This window comes from Truncatella angustata, assembly GCF_020726525.1.
Source record: "Truncatella angustata strain MPI-SDFR-AT-0073 chromosome Unknown BKA67scaffold_4, whole genome shotgun sequence".
Taxonomy (NCBI): Eukaryota; Fungi; Ascomycota; class Sordariomycetes; order Amphisphaeriales; family Sporocadaceae; genus Truncatella; species Truncatella angustata.
This window is the reverse complement of record NW_025763384.1, coordinates 2,262,819-2,287,087: the sequence shown is the minus strand read 5'-3', so window position 1 is coordinate 2,287,087 and position 24,269 is coordinate 2,262,819. Positions and strand designations below refer to the sequence as shown.

Sequence of the window (24,269 nt, the reverse complement as noted above, 5' to 3'; positions counted from 1 at the left end):
TCCACCTCTTCCATGACAAGCATAAGGCAGTGGTTCGTAAACATAGCCGGTATACGATTTCGGTGCCCCACGCACACGGATATCAGTACATCATATAATGAACCGTCTTTGGAGGAAGAAGTTAGATCGAAAGGATGATATTACAAAACTTCCATATACACAAGATATTTTCCTATCTGATTGCCCCTTGGGTACATCATGGAGGAACTACTAATGGAGAACTCTTAGTAAATTCCCGTATCCCATATCCTCAACTCACCCGCCTTTCTGTCATCATCAGTAAACAGTCCATTCCATTCGCTCCAATGCAGCCTCAAGGTGACGCCTTTCTCTGCGCCTGGGCCTGAGGGGCTAAAGTATTCCTTCAACGCAGGTTCAATGCCTTCGAACCCAATGATAAACCTTGGCAATTCTTCGCTTTTGCCCAGAGGTGGCCACAACTCTTTAGATAGAAATCCAAGTTTATCAGCCTCGAAGCGATGGTCTTCTGGGACGTAGGCCTCGCGCTCTGGGGACCCGGGAGCTGTATGTAGCGGCGGCTCACACGTTAATGCACGTGCTCGAAGGGCGGGATAGACCAAGTGAGAGCGCCATGGTGTTGTGTGACAAGGTGTCAGAAACAGAGCGAAGAGCTCAAGAGGCTCTGCGGTCTCATTCGTGTAGACGAAAGGCTGCGGAATGGTCAGATTTTGAGGGTGAATCCTCTGAAAGTCACCGCGCAATTGGTCCATGACCAAAATGGGCGCAGCAGCATGGAAGTACGACAAATATGCGCCAATAACCATATTAATCAGAAGTCCAACAACGAGAAGTGGCTTGCGCCTGACACCAATGGCACCGCGCGCTGTGGGGATGCCTCCTTCCTGCGGCACGACGAAAAAGGATGTAATGTGAGGTGCCGCAAGAATGTGGAGAATAGGAAGTAGAGGATAGATGAAGCGGACCTCTTTATGGACGATGAATGATAGCGTCGAGATAGTAACGAGGACAGCAAAACTCAATGCCTTGAAAGCATTTTTACTAGTGATGGAAGGGATGGTAGTCTCAGGAGTAGACCACAAACCCAGCACTGCAAAAGGCGCAACGGTTGTGCACGATAAGGTGATACCCTGCGAAAGGTAGTAATGCCAATCGTTGCGCCCATAGAATATAGCTAGGGATTGGGCAATATTAAAGTGAAGCCAGTTCAAAGGTGGAAATGTCCACTCGCCAAAGTATTGCCTGTCAGCAAATAGGGATATACCCAGAGTAAACGACCTAATTTTTTTTTCTTAAGTTAGACACCAGCCTATTGATCAGAGTCTGAGGACGTACCCGCAAAGAAGCGTTTCTCGGACCAGGATAAAAATTGTTCTCCTCGTCAACGGCGACTGCCCATCCAGGCTCAGTCGGCTCACAGTGAGGGTGCCGATTGCGGCCCAAACCAAGCCATTCGTAGGACGTAATAGGACTGCTAAGACAGCGAGTATAACTGATAAACGCAGACTACGTAGGCATCTATTAGGGATGCATCCACATTGTTTCTTTGGAAACTATTTACCTGTTGACAGACCCCGGTTTTTGAAACACTTGGATAAAAGAGCTGTCCTTCTTTTGACTTTGTTGGCTTTGAATCCCCAAGACCTCCCAGGGGAAGTAGAAGAGGGCTGCAATGGTCAAGGTAGTCTCAAGTGAGTTTGAAAAAGTCCTGGTCGAACAATACCACACCCATGGGTTCGCGATGCTCATCAGAAGCTGGAAGAAAAAGATTAAAAAAAAAATTCACATCGCCTTGGCGCGACCCAGTAGATGCACTCACCACAGACCATGAAGTTGCAGTGTTTCGCCCAAATAGCCTCTCAGCAAGTCGCCATGCGTACCAATCGCTCAAAGCAGCCAAGCCAGCCTGAATGACTTTCGGGGCTGCAAGGAGAGCATATACCCTATGATGAGCAGGCAGAGAAACTGTCGACAGGTAATTTGCGACAATCGCATAACCCAAGGCGAACACGCCGGGGTGAAGGGACGAACGTAGTCTATGTTGCCATTCCTTGTTGAACGTCAGACTGGAGTATTATGATCATCAAGGGTGACTTACCCAGGTCATCCAGGCTCCACTGTCTGTCCCAAAGACTAGTTGCCAGGCTGGTTCAAGAGCCTGGTAATACTCATCTGGCTGGAAGAAAGTCCGTACACACAGAGCGTTGACCAGCCGAAAGGTGAATAGAACAGCAAGCGCCTCCTTGACTTGTGCGGCTATAGCGTCTTGCTGTATTGGGCAGCTAGGCGTGTCTTCAGGTTGGTCTTCTTTTGAGTCCGACACTGCGTCATTCACAGACTGTGTTGTCGCCATTTCATAGTCTCTGCTCGGCAACCTCTTGGGTAAACGTCAAAGACTATTGAGTGGTTGATGTAGCCAATACTTATTCTTTTGAAGACACGTGCTTATCGGCTGTAACCTAGGTAGAGCTTTGAATCCAAGGCCAGCACGTACCAAGTGCACAGCGACGGTCTCCTGAGGCTGAAATGCACAGTTGAGGCTAGAGCGTTTGACTGATAGGACGCTCGGCGTTCGCCAGACCGCGCTAACAATGCCCCTCAAATAACTAACCTTAGTGTAGTAGTGACAAGAGACATGAACCCCCACCCCACATCCGGTCAGTGACGAAAGCGGTTTTGTTTTGCTCCACGGTTCTTGCTGATAAGACAAGACAAGACAAGACCAGGCACCTTAATAATTGATCCAACATCAATTCACGCTTCCAACCCGCTCTGGACCAGAACCCTGTCTCGTATTACGCAATGTTCTGAAGCATGGAAATATCGCAATTCTGATTGGCTCGACTCCAAGTCGTCACTTCCGTTCTTCGGACATGGACGCCGTGCCCGTGGTTTCACGGTCGGTCTTCTTGGGTGCCGATGAGGTGTTCATGAAAGCCGCAACTGATGATGATGATCGTTCTTACCATGCCTTTCTGGCCAGGATCAAGAGCCATTGGGTCCGGGGTCGTAATGACCTTGTTTGCCGCTTCCCTTTGCTTGTCTTGCCTTTGCGCCGCTTTGCTTCGGCTTCGCAGTCTCATGTGACTATTTGCAACGTAAGACGTTTGGTTAGTTGCCATCATCCGGCAGCAAGTATCGCTTCTACTTGCACTTAGAGGCTTAGTGGCCGACGTCCCTTCCACCTTTTGCACTTGGCTGAGATGCCCGACCAATACTTAAAACATCACCCCGCCTGCTTCACACTTTTTCTGGACTTACACATTACACAAATCTTTGTTCGAACAAGAACAGTATTCGTCGCCTGCAACTCTTTTTTGACCCATATACTATCGCGAATGGCATATTGCTCTCGAGAGCATCACATATTCTCATTTTTTGACACGGGAACACCAATTGTCTCGAACAACCCTACCTAAACATACTACCGCACGTACTCGTTAAACATGGCTCCTCACGCAGATGGTGGTACTGCTCACTCGGATGGGTCAGCTACCTCTTCCAGGTACCATGCCTCTTCGACAAAGGGTGCCATTGAGGCCGAACACAAGTTCGCTGCTCACAATTACCACCCTTTACCTGTCGTCTTCTCACGTGCCTCAGGTGTAGACGTATGGGACCCTGAGGGCAAGCATTATATCGACTTCCTCTCCGCTTATAGTGCTGTCAACCAAGGCCACTGTCACCCTGAGCTCGTGAAGGCTCTTACCGAGCAGGCCAGCCGATTGACGCTGAGCTCAAGGGCGTTCCACAACGATGTCTTTCCCAAGTGGGCTGAGAAGGTCCAGCAGGTGTTCGGCTACGACATGGTTCTGCCCATGAACACGGGAGCAGAGGCTGTGGAGACTGCTATCAAGATTGCCAGAAAATGGGCATACAAGGTCAAAGGAGTCCCTCAAGACAAGGCTTGGGTCTTTGGCGTTGATGACAACTTCCACGGCCGAACTGTTAGTATTGCGCAAGGCACATTGATCATCAGCTAACATAGCCTAGATGACTGCTGTGACTCTGTCTACCGATCCCGAGTCCAAGGAGAACTACGGTCCCTACGTCCCGAAAATTGGTGCTGTCAACCCCTCAACCGGCAAGCCGATTCGTTACAACAGTGTGGAAGATATCGAAGAGTTGTTTGAAGCACATGGTACAGAGACAGCCGCGATCATTATCGAGCCAATCCAGGGAGAGGCAGGTGTAGTCGTTCCTGATGCTCACTATCTCGCCAAGGTCCAAGACGTTTGCCGGAAGCATAACGTTCTCTTGATTTGCGATGAAATCCAGACTGGCATTGGACGAACGGGCAGAATGCTGTGTTCCGAGTGGGCTGGCATCAAGCCTGACATGGTCACCCTTGGCAAGGCCATCTCGGGTGGATTGTATCCTGTGAGCGCCGTCCTCAGCAGCAAAGAGATCATGCTTGTCGTCGAGCCTGGTACCCATGGCTCAACTTATGGTGGCAACCCACTGGGATGCGCAGTATCCATCCGTGCCCTTGAGATCATGGAAGAAGAACAGCTGACTCAAAAAGCTGAGAAGTTGGGCAACCTTTTCAGAGAGAGCTTAGCGGCTTTCAACTCACCCATTGTCCAGCTCATTCGAGGCAAGGGACTGCTCAATGCTGTCGTTATTGATGAGTCACAGACAAACGGCCACTCAGCCTGGGATCTTTGTCTTCTGTTAAAAGAGAAGGGCCTCCTGGTAAGTACCGAGCAGAGCTGGAGCCAGATATAACGAATGCTGAATGTGCAATAGGCCAAACCAACTCATGGTAACATCATTCGGTTCGCTCCGCCATTGGTCATCACCGAGATTCAACTACGTAAGGCCGTCAACATCATCGGTGAGGCTCTCAAGGAACTTCCCACGATGAAGCAACACGAGGATATTCATGTGGAGCTTGAGAACTGATCTCTAGTCTTCGTCCGCCATTCTTAAGTCATTTTGGAGTAATAGGTAACACCTGTACTCTCATGCATGCAATTAATGCTGAATGGCGTTGGTACCCTTTGCTATTGCACTACTCCTCTCTTGCAAATAGGGCGTACAACGACGTAAGTGGCAGCCACCAAAAAGAGCGCCAAGCACAGAACTCGAGCCAAGCGTTGCCTGGTGTTTTTATTTTATTTTTATTAGCAAGTCGGCTCAGTTGCATAAAGACGAGCTGGTCATTAACAGCGAACCTATTTCCCTTCCCAATAACGGGATGGTGTAGACCTGTAACCACTACAAGGGCGGGTCTCATTCCCGATGGGACTTGGTCGACCCTGAGAGAGGGGTTGTCTTGGGGTGGAGCGGCAGTGTAATGTTACTCGAATTCGAAAGAACAGGGTATGAGTCTCCGATGTGGTAACTTGAATATAGCAATTGACCTATCTTATCGCAATTGAACATGTTGTGTAGCCGATGGTGGAAGCCTGATAGAAGCCTGGTGGATGGACTGGCTCGACCCTGAAATATGGATTTCCTACTCAAAGCGGCATGCCTCACCCTTGCTTCATGCCAACATCCTGGAGGACGGGATGCACTTCCGTTGCATATCGCAACTCGCCCGGTGACTGTTCGGCTGCAAGTTCAGAAACAGACGTGGTTGCGCGAAGCGTTCCATGCAGAATGCAGCCTTAGTGTGTGCAGTTCATCCCATGGCTTGTGTATCGTACACGATGCCCGGCTTCCCAGTTTTGTCTCCAATGGAAAGTTTCATAATTTCAACTAACCTGCACTTCACGTGATAGCGCGTTATACCCAACAAATGTCGACAGCCGAGACAGCCCAGCAAGGATAATAAGAGAGACATGCATGGCGCCAGGGAGACTATCTAGCCTCGGTGTGCCTAATACAGGCTTGTCCCTTTTATACCACAGTAGACTTGCAGAAGCTTGAGGCCGGTGGAGGGTCAATGCAGAAGTGATCGTCCAGCAATGAACAAAAAGATTTGCAAGGTCCGAGTCGGGAAGACTGTACATTAGGATACCTTGAGGGCATTGCGATCACTGCTAACATTGGCACTTTCAAAATCAAATAGCCACGCACATGCGACGAACTCGGAGGACTCTAGAATATTCATGGCGTTCTATATCCACTCATTGGAACACGGCGATCGCGGGGAAGTTCAGGACACTCCATAAATACACGCCGATAAGCAGTCTCAAAACTAAGGGACCTACTCAAGTGGGCTACACCGAATACCATTATGATATGTAGGTGGTCAACCAAGCCCAGAGGCCCATCCACCAGGCTCCATTTCTCAATCAACTTTCCCTCTGCCAAGCGCTAGATCTGCACCCACTGCCTCGTGGCTACCTGACTATCGTTATCGGGAGCTATCTTGCGATCGTTGGTTTTAAGATGTGTCTCGCAGCCAGATGAGGTTCCTCTTTATTGGGGAGACACAAGGATGAAGGTGCTATCTGCTGCTTCTAGAACACGACGTTGGAAGCATTTCTTCTGTTTTCGCGTTTATTAAGGTTCAAGCCGTCCATGTCAGTTGGAAATACACATGAGAGTAGCCATTATGCTGGATCTGGGCTAGTCTTATGGTGCAACGGTGTCGGACGGGATGATTGTCATCTGACAGGGTCCTAGCACTTGACGGTGCCATCTTGGTACTCTGTACATACATACATACATACATACCGTACCGTAGAGCCGATAAATGGGGTTCTATTCAACAAGTGCCTCCCTGTCACACCGTTCGGATAGCTTTGACACGACAATGTCATTACAACTGCATATCCTAACAGAACATGCGTCTGAGAAGTTTATGGCTGCAGACTGTGCTCCAGACACATGTAGGGTCGTGAAGCAGTCCACGATTAATGCGCGCTTCTTGCTGCATGGGAACCTGGCCCAGTGACACATGTGCATGTTTTCCCCAAGTGGAGAACTGCACATAGTCGCTGTAAGGTTCCCAGCGGCTACTGGCACTAAAGTTGCAGTTGAACCCGCTTCTGACCATGCACAAAGCCCAGCTTCATGCACCAAAGCTGTACTATGCAAATAGTACAGTACTGTGAGCACTCTTGCCCACCAGATGTGGTGAGGCAATGCAGGGTTCAGAGCAGTGCCATGCTGTTAGTGGATGTTATCGGGGGCCCAAGACGATTGATCTGCCATGGAGCTCTTATCGCCGCCGCACACTTGATCTTGGGGGGTGGACGGGGGGGGGGGACGTGTCACAGCGTCACAAGTTTAGTGACCTCTAGAACAAGCATGTCGTTCCTGTTGAATCACCACCACACATTGACATCTCGATTCGATGTTTGATTGATGGGCTGACTGCTGGACTTGGATGCATTGAATGCATTGGACAATACGGAACCGAACAGGCTGCTCTGGGGGGCTTTGTTTGGTTCCGTTCAAGTCGTAAACTCAACTCGACCGCCGGTCCTGTCCGACATAACTTAACTACAGCGTCAAAGTGCTCGACACCACGAGTCCTACATTGTACCTGGCATTGTTCTCGCACTAAATATCCACTTTCAGCGCCCATCCCATCACTTGCCGCCCCCATCACGTCTTTTGCGCTGGTTCTCTTGTCATCTGATTCCTGTCACTTACACGCACTTCTCGTCGGTTACCTTTTTTCACTTGTTGCATCCGTTAAACTCACCCATCGCCAACTCTTCTCCCCGCCCATTTTATTACCCCCCTAATTATCTATCACAATTATTCTACATTTTAACCTCTTCTTGCTCGGCGACGCATCATCACATCGTTGACCGTGCTATTACTCAACTAACGGGGGTTCTCGCCGCGCTATTGCCGAGTCATTCAGTTGATATCGGACAGCCAACCAGGGCAAGCTACACTGCACCTCAAGGCCCGCTTTGCAGCTCCCAGCTGTGACTACCTAGGACGCCTATCCAAACGGCGTATCATCACATCCGTGACTATCGCGCTCCCCCAGACACGCTTATCGCATGCGACCCTTCTATTCATCACTTCTCTTCGTCGTACTCTATTCTGCTTCCTTTGAAAGGACCCAGGCATCCTCTGTCATAGCAGGCTGCCCATTTATTGTTTTCCTGCAAACGAGACCGCTCTGAACCCTGGTGACACACAGCACCGTCCCCGCCTTTTCATCAAGGGACCCTCGAATCCGCCCGTAGTCATTCCCAACTCGAGCCTATCGGATACCTGCCGCCAAGGTACCACGCTGTAAGTACACCGTACTCTCATGACCATGTGTTGCGAACATCAAAGCCTTCTCCTATCGAAGCTCTCCCTTCCCTCTTAACTCAAACATCCTCTCTGCTTTGACCAGTGTTTGGGTTACTAAATAGAGCTGCAGTGGCAGAAGACCCAACTCGCCGTGGCCTCACCCAAACCTATCGATCTAGCTTATCGAAGCTCGAAACTGACCCGGAGACAATTCATATAGGCTCGACCAAGACAGCATCCGCTCTCGCTGTACGCTCCGGTGGAACAGTCTGGAACCAGAATCAGGACCAGACACTCTTAATCTCATCCGTCTCGACTGCGATACGAAAACCGGCCTGGATGCTTACATGATACCGCGAGACGCTTCACCGTCCCCGATCCCCTTATAAGCCCTCCCGGGCTCCCGACCAAGCTTCCTGCCCCAAGTCAACCATCCACAGGAAGTATGGCGGACCGACACCCATCAGGATCGTCTTCGCGACGAACGCGAACAGGCGACAGCTCGATCGGCCAGTTCATCATCGGCTCCGAGATAGGCAAAGGCAGTTTTGCCCAGGTTTACATGGGCAAGCATCAGGTACGATTCCCTTCAACCGTACAGCTATCCCCCTCTCTACTGCACGTTCACATGTAACCGCTATCGTTCTGGGCCGATATATCACCACCAGCTATTGTACCCATTTCTCACCGATCCTTCACGGCATAACTATACCTTTGACTCGTCTCCCCCTTGCGACCGGTGCGATCATTGTAACTAACCCTCGTCTCGATAGACCTCGGGCGCTGCTGTAGCTATCAAGTCTGTCGAACTCGGCCGTCTAAATAAGAAGCTCAAGGACAACCTGTATAGCGAAATCAACATCTTGAAGAAGCTTCGCCACCCCCATATTGTCGCCCTTCATGACTGTCTCGAGTCGTCGACGCATATCAACCTCATCATGGAATACTGTGAACTCGGCGACTTGTCCTTGTTCATCAAGAAGAGGGAGAAGCTTGTTACCCATCCCGCAACTTGTGACATGGCCCGCAAGTATCCCAGTGTTCCGAACGCTGGTTTGAACGAGGTTGTTACCCGCCATTTCTTGAAACAGCTTGCTTCCGCGTTACAGTTCTTGCGTCAAGGCAATTTTGTACATCGTGATGTCAAGCCTCAAAACCTTCTCCTACTTCCCTCGGCGCACTATAGGGAAACCAATGGCGAAACGAGACCTATACTTAGTGCCAGTCGTGACTCGTTGATACCGGCGGCCGGTCTAGAGTCTTTACCGATGTTGAAACTGGCAGACTTCGGCTTCGCTCGAGTCTTGCCCTCTACATCTTTAGCAGAGACGCTCTGTGGATCGCCACTCTATATGGCGCCAGAAATTCTACGTTATGAGCGCTATGATGCGAAGGCCGACCTGTGGTCTGTTGGAACCGTTCTTTACGAGATGGTCTCTGGTAGACCACCGTTCCGTGCAAGCAACCACGTTGAGCTTTTGAGAAAGATTGAGAATGCTGAAGATCAAATCAGATTTTCGCGGGACTGCCAGGTCAGCCCCGAAATGAAGAGTTTGATCCGTGGCTTGTTAAAACGAAACTCGGTAGAAAGATTGAGCTTTGAGAATTTCTTCAACCATCCTGCCGTCACTGTTGAGATTCCTGGCACAGTTGAGGACGACGTTCCAAAGATCCAAAGGTCGCCTTCAAAAAAGGAGACCCGTACACTGACCAAAACCGATGAGCTGAGAACAGCACCGCGTCGCATGTCCTTCCGTCGCCAATATATGACCGATCAAGAGGCTGGGCGGGAGGAGGTTGGGCCGTCCCCACCGCGTGAAAGACCACTGAGATCCTCACCTCTGGCAAGTCCTGCCGAGTTTCCTGATGATCGGCCGGTGCAGCCAGCATCCCGCGTTGCCCGCTCTCCACGTGAGGAAATTGCCCCAGCTCTTGGTCTTCGACGACCACAACCTGTTCCTTCAACATCCGCACCTGTGCAGCCCACACTCCTCAGCGAGAGGCGTCGGCGTGGTTTGTCCAACGCTTCAATTAACAAATACACCCGAGAGGAGCCTTCATCTTCAGCACCCAGAGACTATGCCATTAAAGGCAAGGGAAAGAACGCCGAAGGAGGAGAGGATGTTGCGCAAGACATTGCCTTCATGAGGGACTATGTCGTTGTGGAGAAGAGACATGTAGAAGTCAACGCATTTGCCGATCAACTGGCTGCACAAGGTACACAGGCTCAGACAATGTCTCCCAAGGCTGCCCAAATTGTTCGCAGGGCGACTCAGCAAGGCATTCCCACATCTACCACAGGAGCTATACCTGCCGAGCGGTCTAAGGCACTTCAGATTGCGCAGGGTAACAGACCGGATCATTACAGAGGCGGTTCTTACGACAAGGCCTTATCTGGGAGTCCAAAGTCGACAACCTCAGTCATTTCAAAAGCCATTCAGGATGCGAGTCTGAGATTGCTAGGCTTCAGATACCCGGCACATCTACTTGGTAAGGGAGCGTCGCCTCCACAACTCTACAACCCCTTTCCTGCATACCCTGCACCCAACGCACCTGCTGGCCTTCTAACAGACGGCCGGCAAAGCGGGATGATTGACGAGGATGCAAGAGTTGCGCAGTGCATCGAGGATAACGCTACACGTAGTGACGTGGTTTGGGGCTTCGCAGAAGTCAAATACAAGCAACTCATTCCTCTGACACCGTCACAAGATCACGGTCTTGGGGGAACACCTGTTGATCAACTCGCTCCCGAGGACGAGGATGGCCTGACCGTGGAGGCCGTTGTAGTGCTGTCTGAAGAAGCTCTAGTGCTTTATGTAAAGGCATTATCACTTCTGGCAAAGTCTATGGATATTGCAAGTGTTTGGTGGGGACGAAAAGCTAGAGCTGATTCTATCCCCACACGCGACACTTTGGCAACGCAAAACGTTGTCAATAGGATCAATTCGGCCGTCCAATGGGTGCGAAAGCGCTTTAACGAAACTTTGGAGAAGGCTGAGATTGTAAGGTTGAAGCTGATTGAGGCGCAGAAGCAACTTCCTGAGGACCACCCGAGTCACCCGAGCAATAACCAGCACGAGACAGCCGCCACAAGCACTTCAGGTGCTGATGGTATCATACTCACAGCTGGCTTGAGTGCAGAGAAACTTATGTATGAGCGGGCACTGGAGATGAGTAGAGCCGCTGCAATCAACGAGATCGCCAATGAGGATCTGGCTGGATGCGAGCTTTCATATGTCACTGCAATCCGAATGCTCGAAGCGGTATTGGACAACGATGAAGATCTGTCTTCGAAGAGGAGGATTTCCAGCAGTGCCAAAGAGGATCGTGACACGATTCGTGAAGAAGTATCTGAAATCAATCAGGACGACCAGCAGGCTGTGCACAAGAGTAAGACTTTTTCTGCATTCCTCCGTCTACACATGCACTGACAACCTGTAGTGATCCAAATGGTAACCAGTCGTCTCACAAGTCTTCGTAAGAAGATGCAGATGATTGCCAACGCCTCGAAGGCACAACAGAGCCTTGCGAGGAAGCGCAGCGGCGACGTGACACCTCGTAGTACGCCTAAACACTCATTATCATGAGACACAATTGTCTCTCTCACGAATCACGAAGATACGCATAAGAATGCATTACTAAAATTGCGAAGCCCCACGGCTATCAGGTGCGCAGATTGGCTTGCTTCCGCTCAACGAGGAACCGAAGCACACTGACCTTCGAACATCATCTTGACAAGGAAGTTCCACACTAGGCGTTCAATCGGATTTGAATTTCACTGGTTGATATTTTCATACACTGTTAATTATTTGGTCTATTTTTGTACAGATCATAGCGATCGAATCAGACTCTCTGAGAAACGAAGATGGCCTTTGTTCCACCGAATCAGGGACAAACCGTCCCGCACCACCCAACGATGTATTGGACATTGGAGTTTGCGGCACTTAGACGCCAACACGAGAAGGGGTACACGGCACCAGCAGTACCGTCGGCACACGTTTCTTCGTTGAAGGCTCACGAATGTCATTACGACGACAGAATATCCTTTTGGCGGCACACTCTTGCTCAGTGTTGATGAGAGCTTGGTCTTGAATTTAGGTGCGCTAGGCGAATCTGGTCTTGTGTCTTTAGAACCGAATACAGCGAATCGCAATTTTCCTCTTGCGGTGTTCAGGATGGTATGGTATGGTTTGGTCTGGTTACTTTTGAGCTGGTCGCGGTCATCATCCCCCCTTTCCTGACTTGTCTTTCGCGGCTGCTAGTCGCGATCTCGTACTTCTTTCTGTTGCATAAATCTTTTCGTTGGTTGGCCCTAGTTTCGCAATATCGTGCGACTTCTTGTGAAGGGTCTGAACTTGGGGGCTGTGGTGGTGAAGAGGACTAGATGAAGAATAACGCAGTCTGTGAGCGATTCGATAGGAAGAAATGAGTAACCATTAATGAATTCAGCAAAGTCCAATCTATGAGAAGCAATGGACTGGACAAAACAAGGCACAAATATGCTGTTTCATGTCTCTTGCGCCCAAGATTCATACTTTCGTGTCGTTTGCACCGAGTTGAAAGTCTTGTTCTACACACCTTGTAACAGGTTATACCAATTTTCTATAAAAAGCTGCTTCAGACAGTTGGGTTTTCTTAGGCAGCGAGACGTTTTAGGTACGCAAGGCTCGACACTATAGAGCAGATTAGGTAGGCTATACAGAATTCTTCCCCAGACCGTGCTATAAATGTGAATTTCTCCTCTTCTTGAAGCTCAGTCATGATCTGCGAACTCCAAGGTAGAAAGCGAGTGAATGACGAACTTGTCCGTAGCTATGCTCCAGCTATCAAGTTCCCCACGCGCCACAGTATAATAAAGGCAACGTCCAGATCGGCTTTGGGGGGTGACATTGCGCAGACCAACAGGTGTGAAGCGATACTCTACGATTCCTACTGCCGGTATCCCACTACGGGCAAACCACCCAACTAGGCGTGGGCGTACGTAGAAGGGGCATTTCGCGGAACTATTTCTATCATGGCCATGTATGGGCGACAATACAACCGTGTGGCTGTGGCTATCTTTGCACGTGTTGAGTTTTCGATGTGATCATGTTCTCATAGCTGAACGTGCTGGCGATGACATTGAGCCGGAGGGCGAAGCCTGAATGCGATCCGCCCGCGAGGGTATACTCAATTGATCGATTGATTGATTGATTCGTCTCAGCGATGGTTTGCCGTTGTTAGTTTCATACTCATGACCTCCAGACCCAACGTTTCAGGTGGGCTGCAGAGCCAACGGAATGGGGTTTGTGGGTGCGCAAGGTCGCATTTATGACGGTATATCTGCTGGCCTATCGTCATGGTGGCGGTCCAAGGGACCTGCAAGCGGCGGAATGAACCTCTAGCACCAATAGTTAATCTTCGTGTCCACCAATCGTGGGAACGCGCAGGGTTTGCAATGATGCTCCTGCTGAGACTCTTACCAGAGCATAGGGTTACATCAGCGAAATGCTGGCTGAACATTTCTCGAGAAGCTACGCTGATAGCGTCTCCCGGTGACCGTTGGGTCACTTACCGAGTGAACCGGAAAGTGCCCCCATCGCATTGCGAGCCTGCTTCTTGACGAAACCTAAATTCCCATGGGACTTACCATGCAGACAAGCTGGAAGGCCCTGAAAGTTGAGGCTGGCTGGCTGGGGCTGGATAAAGAGCACACAGCGGGCCGACGTCATTTGGCGCCTGCGACCCCCGCCACAGCACACGGTGTTCATGGGCTTGCTGCAATGCAAGAACAGGTCTTACCAAGAAAAAAAAATAAAGCCCTTGTGGACATTGACAAGCGAAAGAAGGGATGACGCAGTTCCCCATAGAACTCACTTGAAGACATCCACTGCAGCCTGGCCAGGCACGCAAAACGGGGTTGCACGTTGCGGGATACCTGCGGAATAGATTATGATATTGATCTGGAGGTTGCGTAACGCGCTAGATTGATCAGTAGAATGAGTCGCGATGTGGGTCGAGAACGAGGCCACTTGGAATTGCTGGTCCATCAAGCGGCAGTCGGAATAAAAAGATTCGAGGAGTTGCAACTTAAGGGGGTTCGCGTAGCGACCAAAGTGCTGACTTTGCCGGTTTCGTCTATCGAGAACCGTGGCAGGGAAGTCGGAAACGTTTGAGAAAGTTGCCGAGCAGCGTAATGATCGTTGTCGAAACCTTGCAGCATATCTGGTGACGGAATTCTAGGCCTCGAAGCAGCTGTGCCGTTCCAGGACTTTGTACCTGATCTAGTAGGGGATCGACACTGCGCAGAGATTAGAAGAAGTCCAGAATTCGTAACCCCGGTCGAGATCTCGAAGACGGAAGAGGCGGCGGTCTATCACAGGGACGCATAATCCCATGTTATTTCATAATATGATCAATAGATTAATATTGAAAAAGTCGAGTTAGTGGTCCGGCCATGCTTGTTGACAGCCCACCTTGATATATGGGCACCATTTGAAAGTTGAAAGTTTTGAATACGGCAAATCGAGTTTAGACGACTGGAAGGTGACCCAGTAAGACAATGCATCGGTGAAAGGTCCGAGGGGTCTCAAAGAGCTTTCAAGTGAGACAAAATTATTCGGAAAGTCGCATCGAGCCAAGATGGATGAGGTGGGCTGAGTAGAGGCTGTTCTTGTGCGCATGATGCTGCACACACGTCTTATAGTATCGGCGTATTGGAACTGGATTTTGGGCCGTCGATGGGACTCGGCACTTTGTCTTATTGGGGTTGACCCAGCAGAGCCGAGGCGTTAATTTGGAATATTTGTTTATTTGTTTGTTTGCCTGTTTGTTTGCCTGTATGTACATACTGCAGTATGAAGATATGCATGGCATTGGAGATAGTTGAAATGAAGGTTTACTGTTAAATGCACATAGACGAAATAGTACGGATGTGAACAAGATTGAGAGTTTACCTTAGCCTTGTAACAGCCGGGATCGAGCTTGGGGCAGTTGACGGTCTCGAACGCTAGGGTGGGCTATTTTAGAGCTTTCAATCCCTGCTGGAATCCGGCGCGAAGCCACATGATGAAAGGAATCTCCCGGCAGCCGCTGTGTTGGTTTACAAAGTCTGGAGAGGTAAGACCTGCATCTCCTGGGCTGGAGACACCTGCACCTGCTTACCGTACTTTACTGTCAGTTACTACATCAAGTATAGCATAGTGCTTGCGCGCGCAGCATTTGATTGATCGCAGTACTGTACGTACATTGTAGGTCAGCAACAATTCTGACGGGGGCGTAGGCAAGTCGACATCTGGTGATCCACCAGCAGTCGACTGGACAGTGGCCAGTGGCCAGAAATCAAAATCTGGGGGCTTCAGCTTCAATTGGATGTCATTGGAGCCTCGCAGCTCTCCGTTTGGGCAGACCCCGTTCTTGCGGACCAGACTTGCTAAGTGAAGGGAGTCCCAAGGGTGCTTATGTTGTCAGACTGATACCACTCTCGGTTAAGCTCCTACACACTGTACCTGTACCTACTTACGTCCATGTGCGTACAGCAGCAGCCGTCAGGACTTTGACCTTTGGATGTGATTCTTGTTGCTTTGATTTTTTGGGTTGATTTTGGTCTGCTTTGGCTTTGGCTTTGGCTTTGGCTTTGGTTTTGGCTTTGGTTTTGGCTTTAGCTTTGGCTTTGGCTTTGGCTTTGGCAGCTTTCCACCTCGAACTCACATCATCATCCCATGCAGTCGTTCTACATTACATACCTACATACATACATACACTCACACATACATACGCAAATTACTGCGCCGACCTCGAGGCACCCACCGTTAATCGTAATCAACCAGTCGTTCTGATCAGTCCTTGAGTCTGAGGTCTGAGTCTGAGGTCTGAGGTCTGAGTCGGGGGTTGTCAATCGACCGTTTTCGTCATCTCTTGTCTTATTCGTCCAAAAATAGCAGACAGACGAACGGTCAGATCTCCCCTCCATCCATCTGGAATCAGTCATTCAATCAGTCACATTTCCCTGTCTGTCCTGATACACTGCAGATCGCACAGGCCACGGATTAGAAGAGGCAGAAGAAAATACAGTTGCCTGTCACTCGCTACAAGCGCTGGAAACCAGGAGCAGCACAAGCACAAGTACAAGCACCAAGCACCAAGCACCAAGCACAAGCACCAAGCAAGCACAAAGTATACGCATCCAGCCTTTCTTACACTACACTACTCTACACCACACTGCACCATTCTATCCTTGTACACAGCTGTGCTTTAGGTGGTAAAAGTACCCTAGGGTTCATTGCAACAGCGGCAATCCTTCCCAATCCCAGTCCCTAACTGTAGTCCTGGCCGCACACGCACAGAGCAACAACATCCACGCCGCCCACTTGTCGCATCTCATCATCACAAAGTACCGTCTCGTGCCTCGTCACTGCCCCAGTGCTGTGGTAGTAGTCCTGGTAGTAGTCTCGGGCGCCCTCTTTTGACTCTCGAACTTCCGATCGGATGCAGCCTTCAATACATCACACAACATAGCACGAACCAAACATTGCGAACTCGAACTGGCTCCTCAATAAAAGACCCACGATACTCTTCTTGGTCGCGGTCGCCCGCGCGTCATTGTTCCCACCCATGGCGTCCGCAGCCTCAGCCACGCCCTCGAGGCCAATGCCGACGAGCCCTCCACAGCAACATGCACAACCTTCGCCTTCGATACCTCAATCGCCTCCTAGCAAGAGAGATCTGAAATCATGGTGGAAGCGCTTTCAGGTCCAATCGAAGCATCAAGAAATACAGGGTAAGAACTGCCTTGTCAACTCTCCTTGACATTTGTTTCAAAGCACCAGCACAAGTACACGTGCAAACACCCTTTCCGGTGCAAATTCATTGCAAAGAGCTTGGCTTGGGCAGACCTTCACATTGGGCGCAATGGTGTGTAAGCGCCTGCAACCCTTTGGGAATCATTACTGCCCATTCAGTCGCACCCAAGCCTGAAGTATCTACTGATTCACGGGCACTTGGGGTCGAGTACGGCATTACACAGTCCAGCCTTCATCTGTGGGATCCTGTCTTATACTGAGACTGTTGTGTTCGCATCACCTTCGTGGGAGCGCCTGCTCTAGCATGCCTCTGTGGTCAGATGGCTAATCAACTCAATGCAGAAACGCGCCCTACAGGCATCTTCGGTGTTCCCTTGCGACAAAGCATCACCTATGCCAATGTGGCTATCTCCCTTGTCGACGACGATGGCAAGAGCTATATTTACGGCTACGTTCCCATAGTGGTTGCTAAATGCGGAGTCTTTTTGAAGGAAAAAGGTGCGTCATCTTTCATCCCATCTGTTGCGAGCATTGCGTAGCATGAGCGTAATCCTGGCTACGCCGCGCACCTCACTAACACGGCTTTCAGCTACTGGAGTGGAAGGCATATTTCGTTTGAGCGGCTCCGAGAAGCGTATTAAGGAGTTGAAACTCGCGTTTGACTCTCCTGACAGATATGGCAAAGGTCTTGTTTGGGACGGTTATACGGTCCATGATGCGGCTAATGTTCTCCGGCGCTACCTGAACGACCTCCCTGAGCCCGTGGTTCCGTTGGATCTGTATGAGAAGTTCCGCGATCCTCTGAGAGGGCACACCAAACAGGCCGTGGGCGACACAGAAGGCACACAACTGGTGGACAATTTCAATGAGGCTGAAGCCATTGACAAGTACCAGCAGTTGATCAGGATCCTACCGCCCTTGAACCGACAGTTGCTTCTTTACATTCTGGATCTACTCGCTGTCTTTGCTGCCAAGGCTGACGAGAACCGTATGACAGCACAAAACCTGGCTGCTATCTTCCAACCGGGAATGCTCTCGCATCCGCACCATGCCATGGCTCCGGAGGAATACAGGCTGAACCAGTGCGTTATCATATTTTTGATCGAAAACCAGGACCACTTCTTGATTGGCATGCAAGGAACAGGCACAGATGAGCAAACCAAACAGGCGATTCAGAAGGGCACGCCAGTAATCGTTACCCCAACCACTCCCAACAAGAGCCGTAGCTCTGGCGTCGTTAGGACTGCTTCAAATGCTAGTGCTGGCGCTGAGAGTGTTAGTAGAGACGGCCAGATACGCCGGAATCGGTCAACGTCGTCGAGGCATTCGCGGCATTCCAATGGTGCCTCGACTCCTGGCAGTCCGGCTTTAGCCACCACCCCTATCACTTCAAGTGCGGGCGGTCTGGCTAGAAGTAACACTGTTCCATCGAAAAGGTCGCCTCATATTCCTTCAGGTCGATTTCAACGACAAGACTCGCCATCCGTCGCAGTAGCACCAGCTTCACCGTCCCCTATGGATACTAATGTTGGCCGTCCTGCAACGGTCAGAGAGGAGCCTGTGAAGTCATCTAACCAGACACTGGAATCATCTAGTGCGACGCACACGACAGCTCCCGTGGCCCCTTTGGCGAATCAAAAGAGTCAGGAGAGACTCCTGGATTCAACACCGGAAACTACTACTCCTGTGAAAGGAGAGAGGACACTCCATACCCTTTTTAATTTGTCGCCGTCCGAGGCTGAAAAGCGGCAACCAAATAAACTTCGGAAGAAACGGATACCAGGCAGTGCTAACCCTAGTGCGCAAAGCTCTACCGCGTCCCTCTCTCATTCCGGAGCTGTCTCTCCTTCTGTTGACGCTTACAATCCTTGGGAAAAGCGGTTAGAACCTACGGTCTTGGAGCACGTCTCGACAGACACACCATCAGAAGCCACTCCGACCGCGTCAACAGTCCCATCTTCAAGCACGGTGCAAGCCTCACAGCCCGAGCCGACCAACACCCTTAAGCCGAAGCCCTCCCCGCCTACGTCCTTGCATTCCTCTTTTAATGAGGGCTCTGATTTGGATCAGGCCGACGAGAATATCCCGGCTCCTACTGGGGAGCAGCCTATCACTGAACAGCAGGATAAGGAGAGAAAGCGGCGGTGGAGGCTATCTCGGAGAAGAGACGACATTCCTGGGTCGCACCTACCACAAAATCTTGGCCTCAACAGTCATGCGGAGGCAAGCACTTCGACAATTGGCAGTGGAAGTAGGCCTAGGAAGAGCTGGACCGGGGAATCATCCGATGTAGCCGCTACCCTAGCCGAAAGCGACCATACCAGAGAGAGGGACGACTCAAGAGGTCCATTGGGTTGGATCAAGACAAAATATCGTGAAGCAAAAGAAACCGCAGATCAAAAACGGACCAAGTCACCTCCTGAGGACTATGGTCATCATGGTTTCCTACCACGACGAGGGAAGAGTATCGAAATCAAGAGAGGTTACGATGAAAGACAAGGTCAGAACCCGGACGACCCACACAACGTGCCCCTACCAATGTCTCCACCACCGGTACCCAGAACTCATGAAGAGAGTTCCAAGGCTACTTGAGTGGGAATGAATGTAACGCAGATGTGGATCACGATATGGAATATGTTGTCCATACGAATGAGGATGGAAGCGGAATTTTGGATGAACTTTCTTGATAATTCGATGTGGAGTATGTGGAAATAAGCCTATTTTTGAAAACGGTGTTAAGCTGAAGATGGATTGTCTCATGATTCCATAAGGGAAGGATTCTATCTCAGTTTTCGGAGGATTCTTGCTAGTGTCCGTGTTGAGGATGACGGGAGTTATACGGTGGTGTGCTTGCTCCACCATGGATATACCCCATTGCCCCGATGAATACAATATATATTGTAATGCTGGAAATCCGGCTTATCTACTTCAACAATTGGTTTAGTCTCTCGGGCGTGAACGGCACAGACAAAACTCTCAAATCAACATACAGACTAGGGTATTATGAACTTTTCTCCCAAAAAGTAACTACAGCGGATACCCAAGTGGCCATACCGTATAGCATAAAAGGTGACAAGTTGAATGTGTCATGGTCGCATTCGATGCTGTTCTTAACAGGACCTCCACCACCATATGCGAAATGTGAAGATTCACGAAACCAGTACTGGTTGTCAATGTGCCTTGACCAGCACGACATCTAATGACTCAAATTTAGTAGAGCAAAATAAATATGTTTGAATTAGCGAGTGGAAATTCGGCGTACAGTTTAGTGTACGATAGGCAGTCCTCGTCGCTATAAGTGGACGTTGGAGCCTGCAGGCTTTGTGATGCAACCAGAGATTTTTGTGCTTAGTTCTCACGATTCTGAAATCGATGTCCTGGTCACTAAAAGTTTGTGCTGGGCGTCGATTTTGGGGTCCAGCTGCGAGGTAAAACTTGTAACAGCGCACTCTCCACGTTTGAGGCAGGAGGGTTGGGAATGCAAAATCGAAATGTCACTGTCGGCAACGGCCGATACCTTTGTTGGTTCAATTCGTCTTCCTAACGTTCCTATCAAAGTCCATCCACGAGCTAATACATATATCGGAAGTCTGGGTTCAGGTCACCAAGCTCCGATTTCTCGTAGTCTGACAGGCCGACAGTCCTAACAGACTTGGCTTTCTTCTTGTTCTCCAGCTTGAGAGTGATGAAGTACACGATCGAGGTAAGTCCACTGAGTGCGGTGAAGGCAATGGCAATGGAGTATCCCTTCCTGTAGTACGGCGCGTCGGCATCCAAGAAGGCATACGTTGCAATGATACCTCCGATGTTACCAAAGCCGACCTGCCACGCCGTGCCGATGGATCGCCGATGGTGCCCGCCAAGGTTCATGTTGAACCAACATACGATGATGGGCATGGCGCCGTAGGTGCCCATCACCACGAGAAACAAGGCAGCGTACTCGAGGTTTACGTTGTTGTGTACAGAAATCAGTATCCCGAACCCGGTGATGGAGAGGAAGAGCGGGATTATGGCGAAGAGAGCTCGATGCCGGAACCAGTCCGAGAAGGCCGCGATGATCAACGAAAAGCAGAACGATGCGGCCCAGGGCGGCACGGATCGCAGCTGAGTGTTGATCGCGTCGTAGCCGTACGTCTTGATGATCTGCGGGGCGAAGAAGGCGTAGCCATACGCCGGGACGATCAGACCGAAATACATAAAACCTCCGAGCCAGACGCGGTAGTCCTTCATGACGGATGCGACGTCCCGGAAGCTGACTTTGCGCTCGGCGGCATTGCGGCCCTGGTCTGCTTGCAGGCGGGCTTTTACGTAGTCGCGCTCATCCTCCTTGAGCCAGTGAGCTTGTTCGGGGAATGAAGGGAAGAAGAAGAAGAAAATGAAGGCGACGACGACGGTCAGGCATCCTTCCAGGATGAAAATCCAGCGCCATCCATGATAGCCACGGATCCCATCCATCTTGCCAATCGCCGAGGCCAGAAGACCACCAAAGGCACCGGCCAAACTTGTCGACGAGAAGAACAGACTGTAACGCTTCTGGGCTTCTTCTCGCCTGTACCACATCCCAAGGAGATAGAAACAGCCCGGGAACATGCCGGTCTCGAACAGACCCAGGAAGAATCGTGTCGCCAACAGTCCAGAATAGCTTTGTACCAAACCCTGGCAAACCGAGACTATTCCAAAACCCATCATACAACCTGGTAGCGTGAATTTGGGGTTAGTAGGATCAGTATAGCAGGACGGAGGAGAACTTATCATATCTTAGGTGAAAGTCGTTTCAACAAAATATTGCTAGGAATTTCGAAGAACACATAAGGTATGAAGAACATCGTTAATGCTGTTGATTGATTAGCCAGGGCTGGCCTCGCAATTTGATTGCCGTGTAATACTAACCAGTGTTGTACTGTGTACCGGTAAGATCCAAGTCCGTCGCCAAAGAGAAGGACCTTGCGTTGGCGATGTTGACTCTGTCCAGAAACGCTAACAGGTACATGATGATGACGAAGGGCATCAGTCGCCAATCGATGCGAGACACAATCCTCCGCTCAGTGGTGTGCGGTGGACACGGCACATGAAGCTCATCGTACTGAATATGATCCGCTCCAGTCTCGATGTTTTCGTCGGAAAGATCAGCTGGCAGGAGTGTCAGCCTTGGTTTCTAGATGTCCGTATCCCAGAAGCGTTCACGAAGATATGCTATCAATTGCAACTGGCGCCCGTCGATATCCATATGAAATAGACAATATCGAAATCAATATACTGACATTTTTTCCCGGATCCAAACATGATGACGGTTGCTACCTCGGCGGCCTGCTGCACCATATAATGAAAATAGCACAAGCGAAGCGGCTGGGAGAACGGGTCATACACCGGGTGTAGGGCATCATTGACTTATTAAATAAAGCCAGCCACTTGGAGAATAGACGCACGTCCGGTTCGGCCACTGTAAGGGATGGTTTCCAGGGTGTGGGCCTCGGCATTATGGAGACGAAACTAATTAATGCTCGCTGACGGCTGGGCAGACTACTTGAACAACTAAACGTTAAGCTTTTAGTGGAACGGCACATAATTGCAGTCTGGTCTCACGTCAGGCTTTGGTCTTGTTACACCTCTTAACGCGTGCTATCACTTTCTCACTTTTGCAGTACAATCATACATTTGCAACGTGTCGCCTGCCTTCGGCATCTGTACTTTTCTGGGAGTTGCTTTCTTGCTTGGTAATCTTTCTTCTTCTTTGAGACCCTGGGGGATGACTGGTAGCAAGCCTGCCGATCTCGCGAATGATTTGCCCCAATAGTCATGGGCCTGTCACTCCGCTAGTCTAACAAAAGTCAACTTGCTACCCCATATCTACCATGGATATGGTGAATAAGCGACAGGTGTAGGCAGTATCGACGCATCCCGCTTGCGCCAGCCGGAGTAATACAGTACCCAGCATTCGACAAAGGTCCCCGTTTCGGTCCCCTCGAGCGCCTATATCGCTCCAAGTTGTGTGTCCATAATATTCCGAACCGGCGAGTTTTGCACGGATTGATCACTTGACTTATGGTACACTTATTGTGACAAGAGGCATAGGAAGCATCGCGTTGCTGCTGCATTGCCCATAACCACCCAATGTCCCAAATCTGACAAGTTCTAGTCCGCGCCTACTGATCCAAAGCGCCACGGCGGCTGGTACCTGCAAAGTCTTCGAGCCACATTTCTCATGGAGGCCAACATGATCCGACATGCGCCTCTGGCTCCGCCTTCGTCGTCGGCCGTAATCGAATTTTATTGAACGCCAATGTTGCCCCAATTCCGTACATACTGTAGGCAGGGCTTTTCAGCTAGAAGTCTCCATTCATCGGCGGCCGGCCAGTTCCTGTTCCCCGCCATCCCCAAATAAACCAGCAGAATGCGGGGAGAACGGGAATGGCGCTTCTAACCCCACAGCTCATGCCACTTGCCATTTCTAGCAGCCCGGCTATCAGTTTTGCTTTTACACTTGCGTAGGCCTTCCCATCGGCTACTTTTCAGATGAACAAACTTTTCGTCAGGTCTTGGCTTGTGACGCGTGTAGTGTATAGCTATGATTCGTAATCCGGCGGCTAAATCGAGGAATTCAAGTAGAGCAACTCCTGCAAGCCTCGTGTTTTATAAGTATCATGTTAGACCAATGGCAGTGGTCAGTTTACCTAGATTTTTGTTGTCATTGCGATATACAGCATCAGGAAAAGCCTGACCGTGATGGCAGCTTCAAAGAGAAGATGCAGATAAGATGATATCCGCTCACACTCTTCGATAATGGCAGTACTCTGATAGTGTTGCTGGCCATCTCTGGTTGGACCTCTACGATGCCTAGAAATATAAAATATAGCTAACTGTACTATATATCCTAATATGGACAGCAACGGTACCGAAAGCCGAGTTATACACGTGGTTTTTAGTTCGCATATTCAACGTGCGCTGGAAGCTCAAAGCCATCAGTAATGAGTAGTAGCCTTGCAACGTTACAACAATATGGCTCGTTGTAGAAGCCGGCCGAGCATCATCGCTACGTTTAAGTGGGCACGGCGCGATATCGCGTGCGTGGATACGGAATACACCAAAGCTCCCATTGTCTGTCCCACAAGGCTAGGTGCCGGGAGCCGAGTAATCTGAAAGTTCGAGAAGTCCTCAGCGAAGTATTCAAGCGTCGTGATGAGGAGTCTAAGAAACGGCAAGCAACATAAGTTGTCAGGTCAGCCAGCCGACTACACACCCCGGCGGGTGTTACTTGTGTTTCTAGACTAACCTAGTCAAGGTTGCGAAATGCCAAATTGTCCTGTGTTACCATCGCTTGGCTCGTCGCAATACGCTGCAAGCAAATGATACCCC

The 24,269-nt window shown here is 50.2% G+C and overlaps 6 protein-coding genes across 6 annotated transcripts; 3 read left to right on the top strand and 3 right to left on the bottom strand.

Moving 5' to 3' along the window:
- Positions 1–224: 224 nt before the first annotated feature.
- On the bottom strand, positions 225–2,332 carry BKA67DRAFT_658708 (GPI mannosyltransferase 3; the record flags this gene model as incomplete). Its single annotated transcript, XM_046107325.1, has 5 exons — positions 225–1,257; positions 1,315–1,485; positions 1,541–1,734; positions 1,799–2,029; positions 2,078–2,332. 5 exons carry the CDS (start codon positions 2,330–2,332, stop codon positions 225–227), a joined length of 1,884 nt encoding a protein of 627 aa, XP_045958680.1.
- Positions 2,333–3,425: 1,093 nt separating this feature from the next.
- On the top strand, positions 3,426–4,884 carry BKA67DRAFT_517758 (ornithine-oxo-acid transaminase; the record flags this gene model as incomplete). The annotated part of the gene is made up of 3 exons (XM_046097935.1): positions 3,426–3,926; positions 3,973–4,674; positions 4,729–4,884. The coding sequence occupies 3 exons, from the start codon at positions 3,426–3,428 to the stop codon at positions 4,882–4,884; spliced, it is 1,359 nt and encodes a 452-aa protein (XP_045958679.1).
- A 3,697-nt stretch (positions 4,885–8,581) lies between these two features.
- Positions 8,582–11,723, top strand: BKA67DRAFT_518053 (uncharacterized protein; the record flags this gene model as incomplete). Its single annotated transcript, XM_046097978.1, has 3 exons — positions 8,582–8,713; positions 8,910–11,526; positions 11,578–11,723. 3 exons carry the CDS (start codon positions 8,582–8,584, stop codon positions 11,721–11,723), a joined length of 2,895 nt encoding a protein of 964 aa, XP_045958678.1.
- A 3,572-nt stretch (positions 11,724–15,295) lies between these two features.
- BKA67DRAFT_535728 (uncharacterized protein) lies at positions 15,296–16,730 on the bottom strand (the record flags this gene model as incomplete). The annotated part of the gene is made up of 6 exons (XM_046100056.1): positions 15,296–15,298; positions 15,363–15,543; positions 15,638–15,791; positions 15,889–16,091; positions 16,459–16,609; positions 16,640–16,730. The coding sequence occupies 6 exons, from the start codon at positions 16,728–16,730 to the stop codon at positions 15,296–15,298; spliced, it is 783 nt and encodes a 260-aa protein (XP_045958677.1).
- Positions 16,731–16,764: 34 nt separating this feature from the next.
- On the top strand, positions 16,765–19,508 carry BKA67DRAFT_517741 (uncharacterized protein; the record flags this gene model as incomplete). Its single annotated transcript, XM_046097933.1, has 3 exons — positions 16,765–16,894; positions 17,259–17,414; positions 17,506–19,508. 3 exons carry the CDS (start codon positions 16,765–16,767, stop codon positions 19,506–19,508), a joined length of 2,289 nt encoding a protein of 762 aa, XP_045958676.1.
- A 793-nt stretch (positions 19,509–20,301) lies between these two features.
- On the bottom strand, positions 20,302–22,489 carry BKA67DRAFT_277615 (major facilitator superfamily domain-containing protein). Its single transcript, XM_046095929.1, has 4 exons — positions 22,178–22,489; positions 21,807–22,046; positions 21,669–21,750; positions 20,302–21,618 (listed from the first exon to the last, which is right to left on the bottom strand). Exons 1-4 carry the CDS (start codon positions 22,233–22,235, stop codon positions 20,487–20,489), a joined length of 1,512 nt encoding a protein of 503 aa, XP_045958675.1. The 5' UTR covers positions 22,236–22,489; the 3' UTR covers positions 20,302–20,486.
- Positions 22,490–24,269: the final 1,780 nt, after the last annotated feature.

Coding starts and splice junctions, on each gene's coding strand:
- BKA67DRAFT_277615 (XM_046095929.1), bottom strand. CDS start 22,235: ATGGTGCAGCAGGCCGCCGAGGTAGCAACCGTCATCATGTTTGGATCC. Junction 22,047..22,177: donor GTTTGGATCCGGGAAAAAAT/GTCAGTATATTG, acceptor CACTCCTGCCAG/CTGATCTTTCCGACGAAAAC. Junction 21,751..21,806: donor CGGTACACAGTACAACACTG/GTTAGTATTACA, acceptor ATCAATCAACAG/CATTAACGATGTTCTTCATA.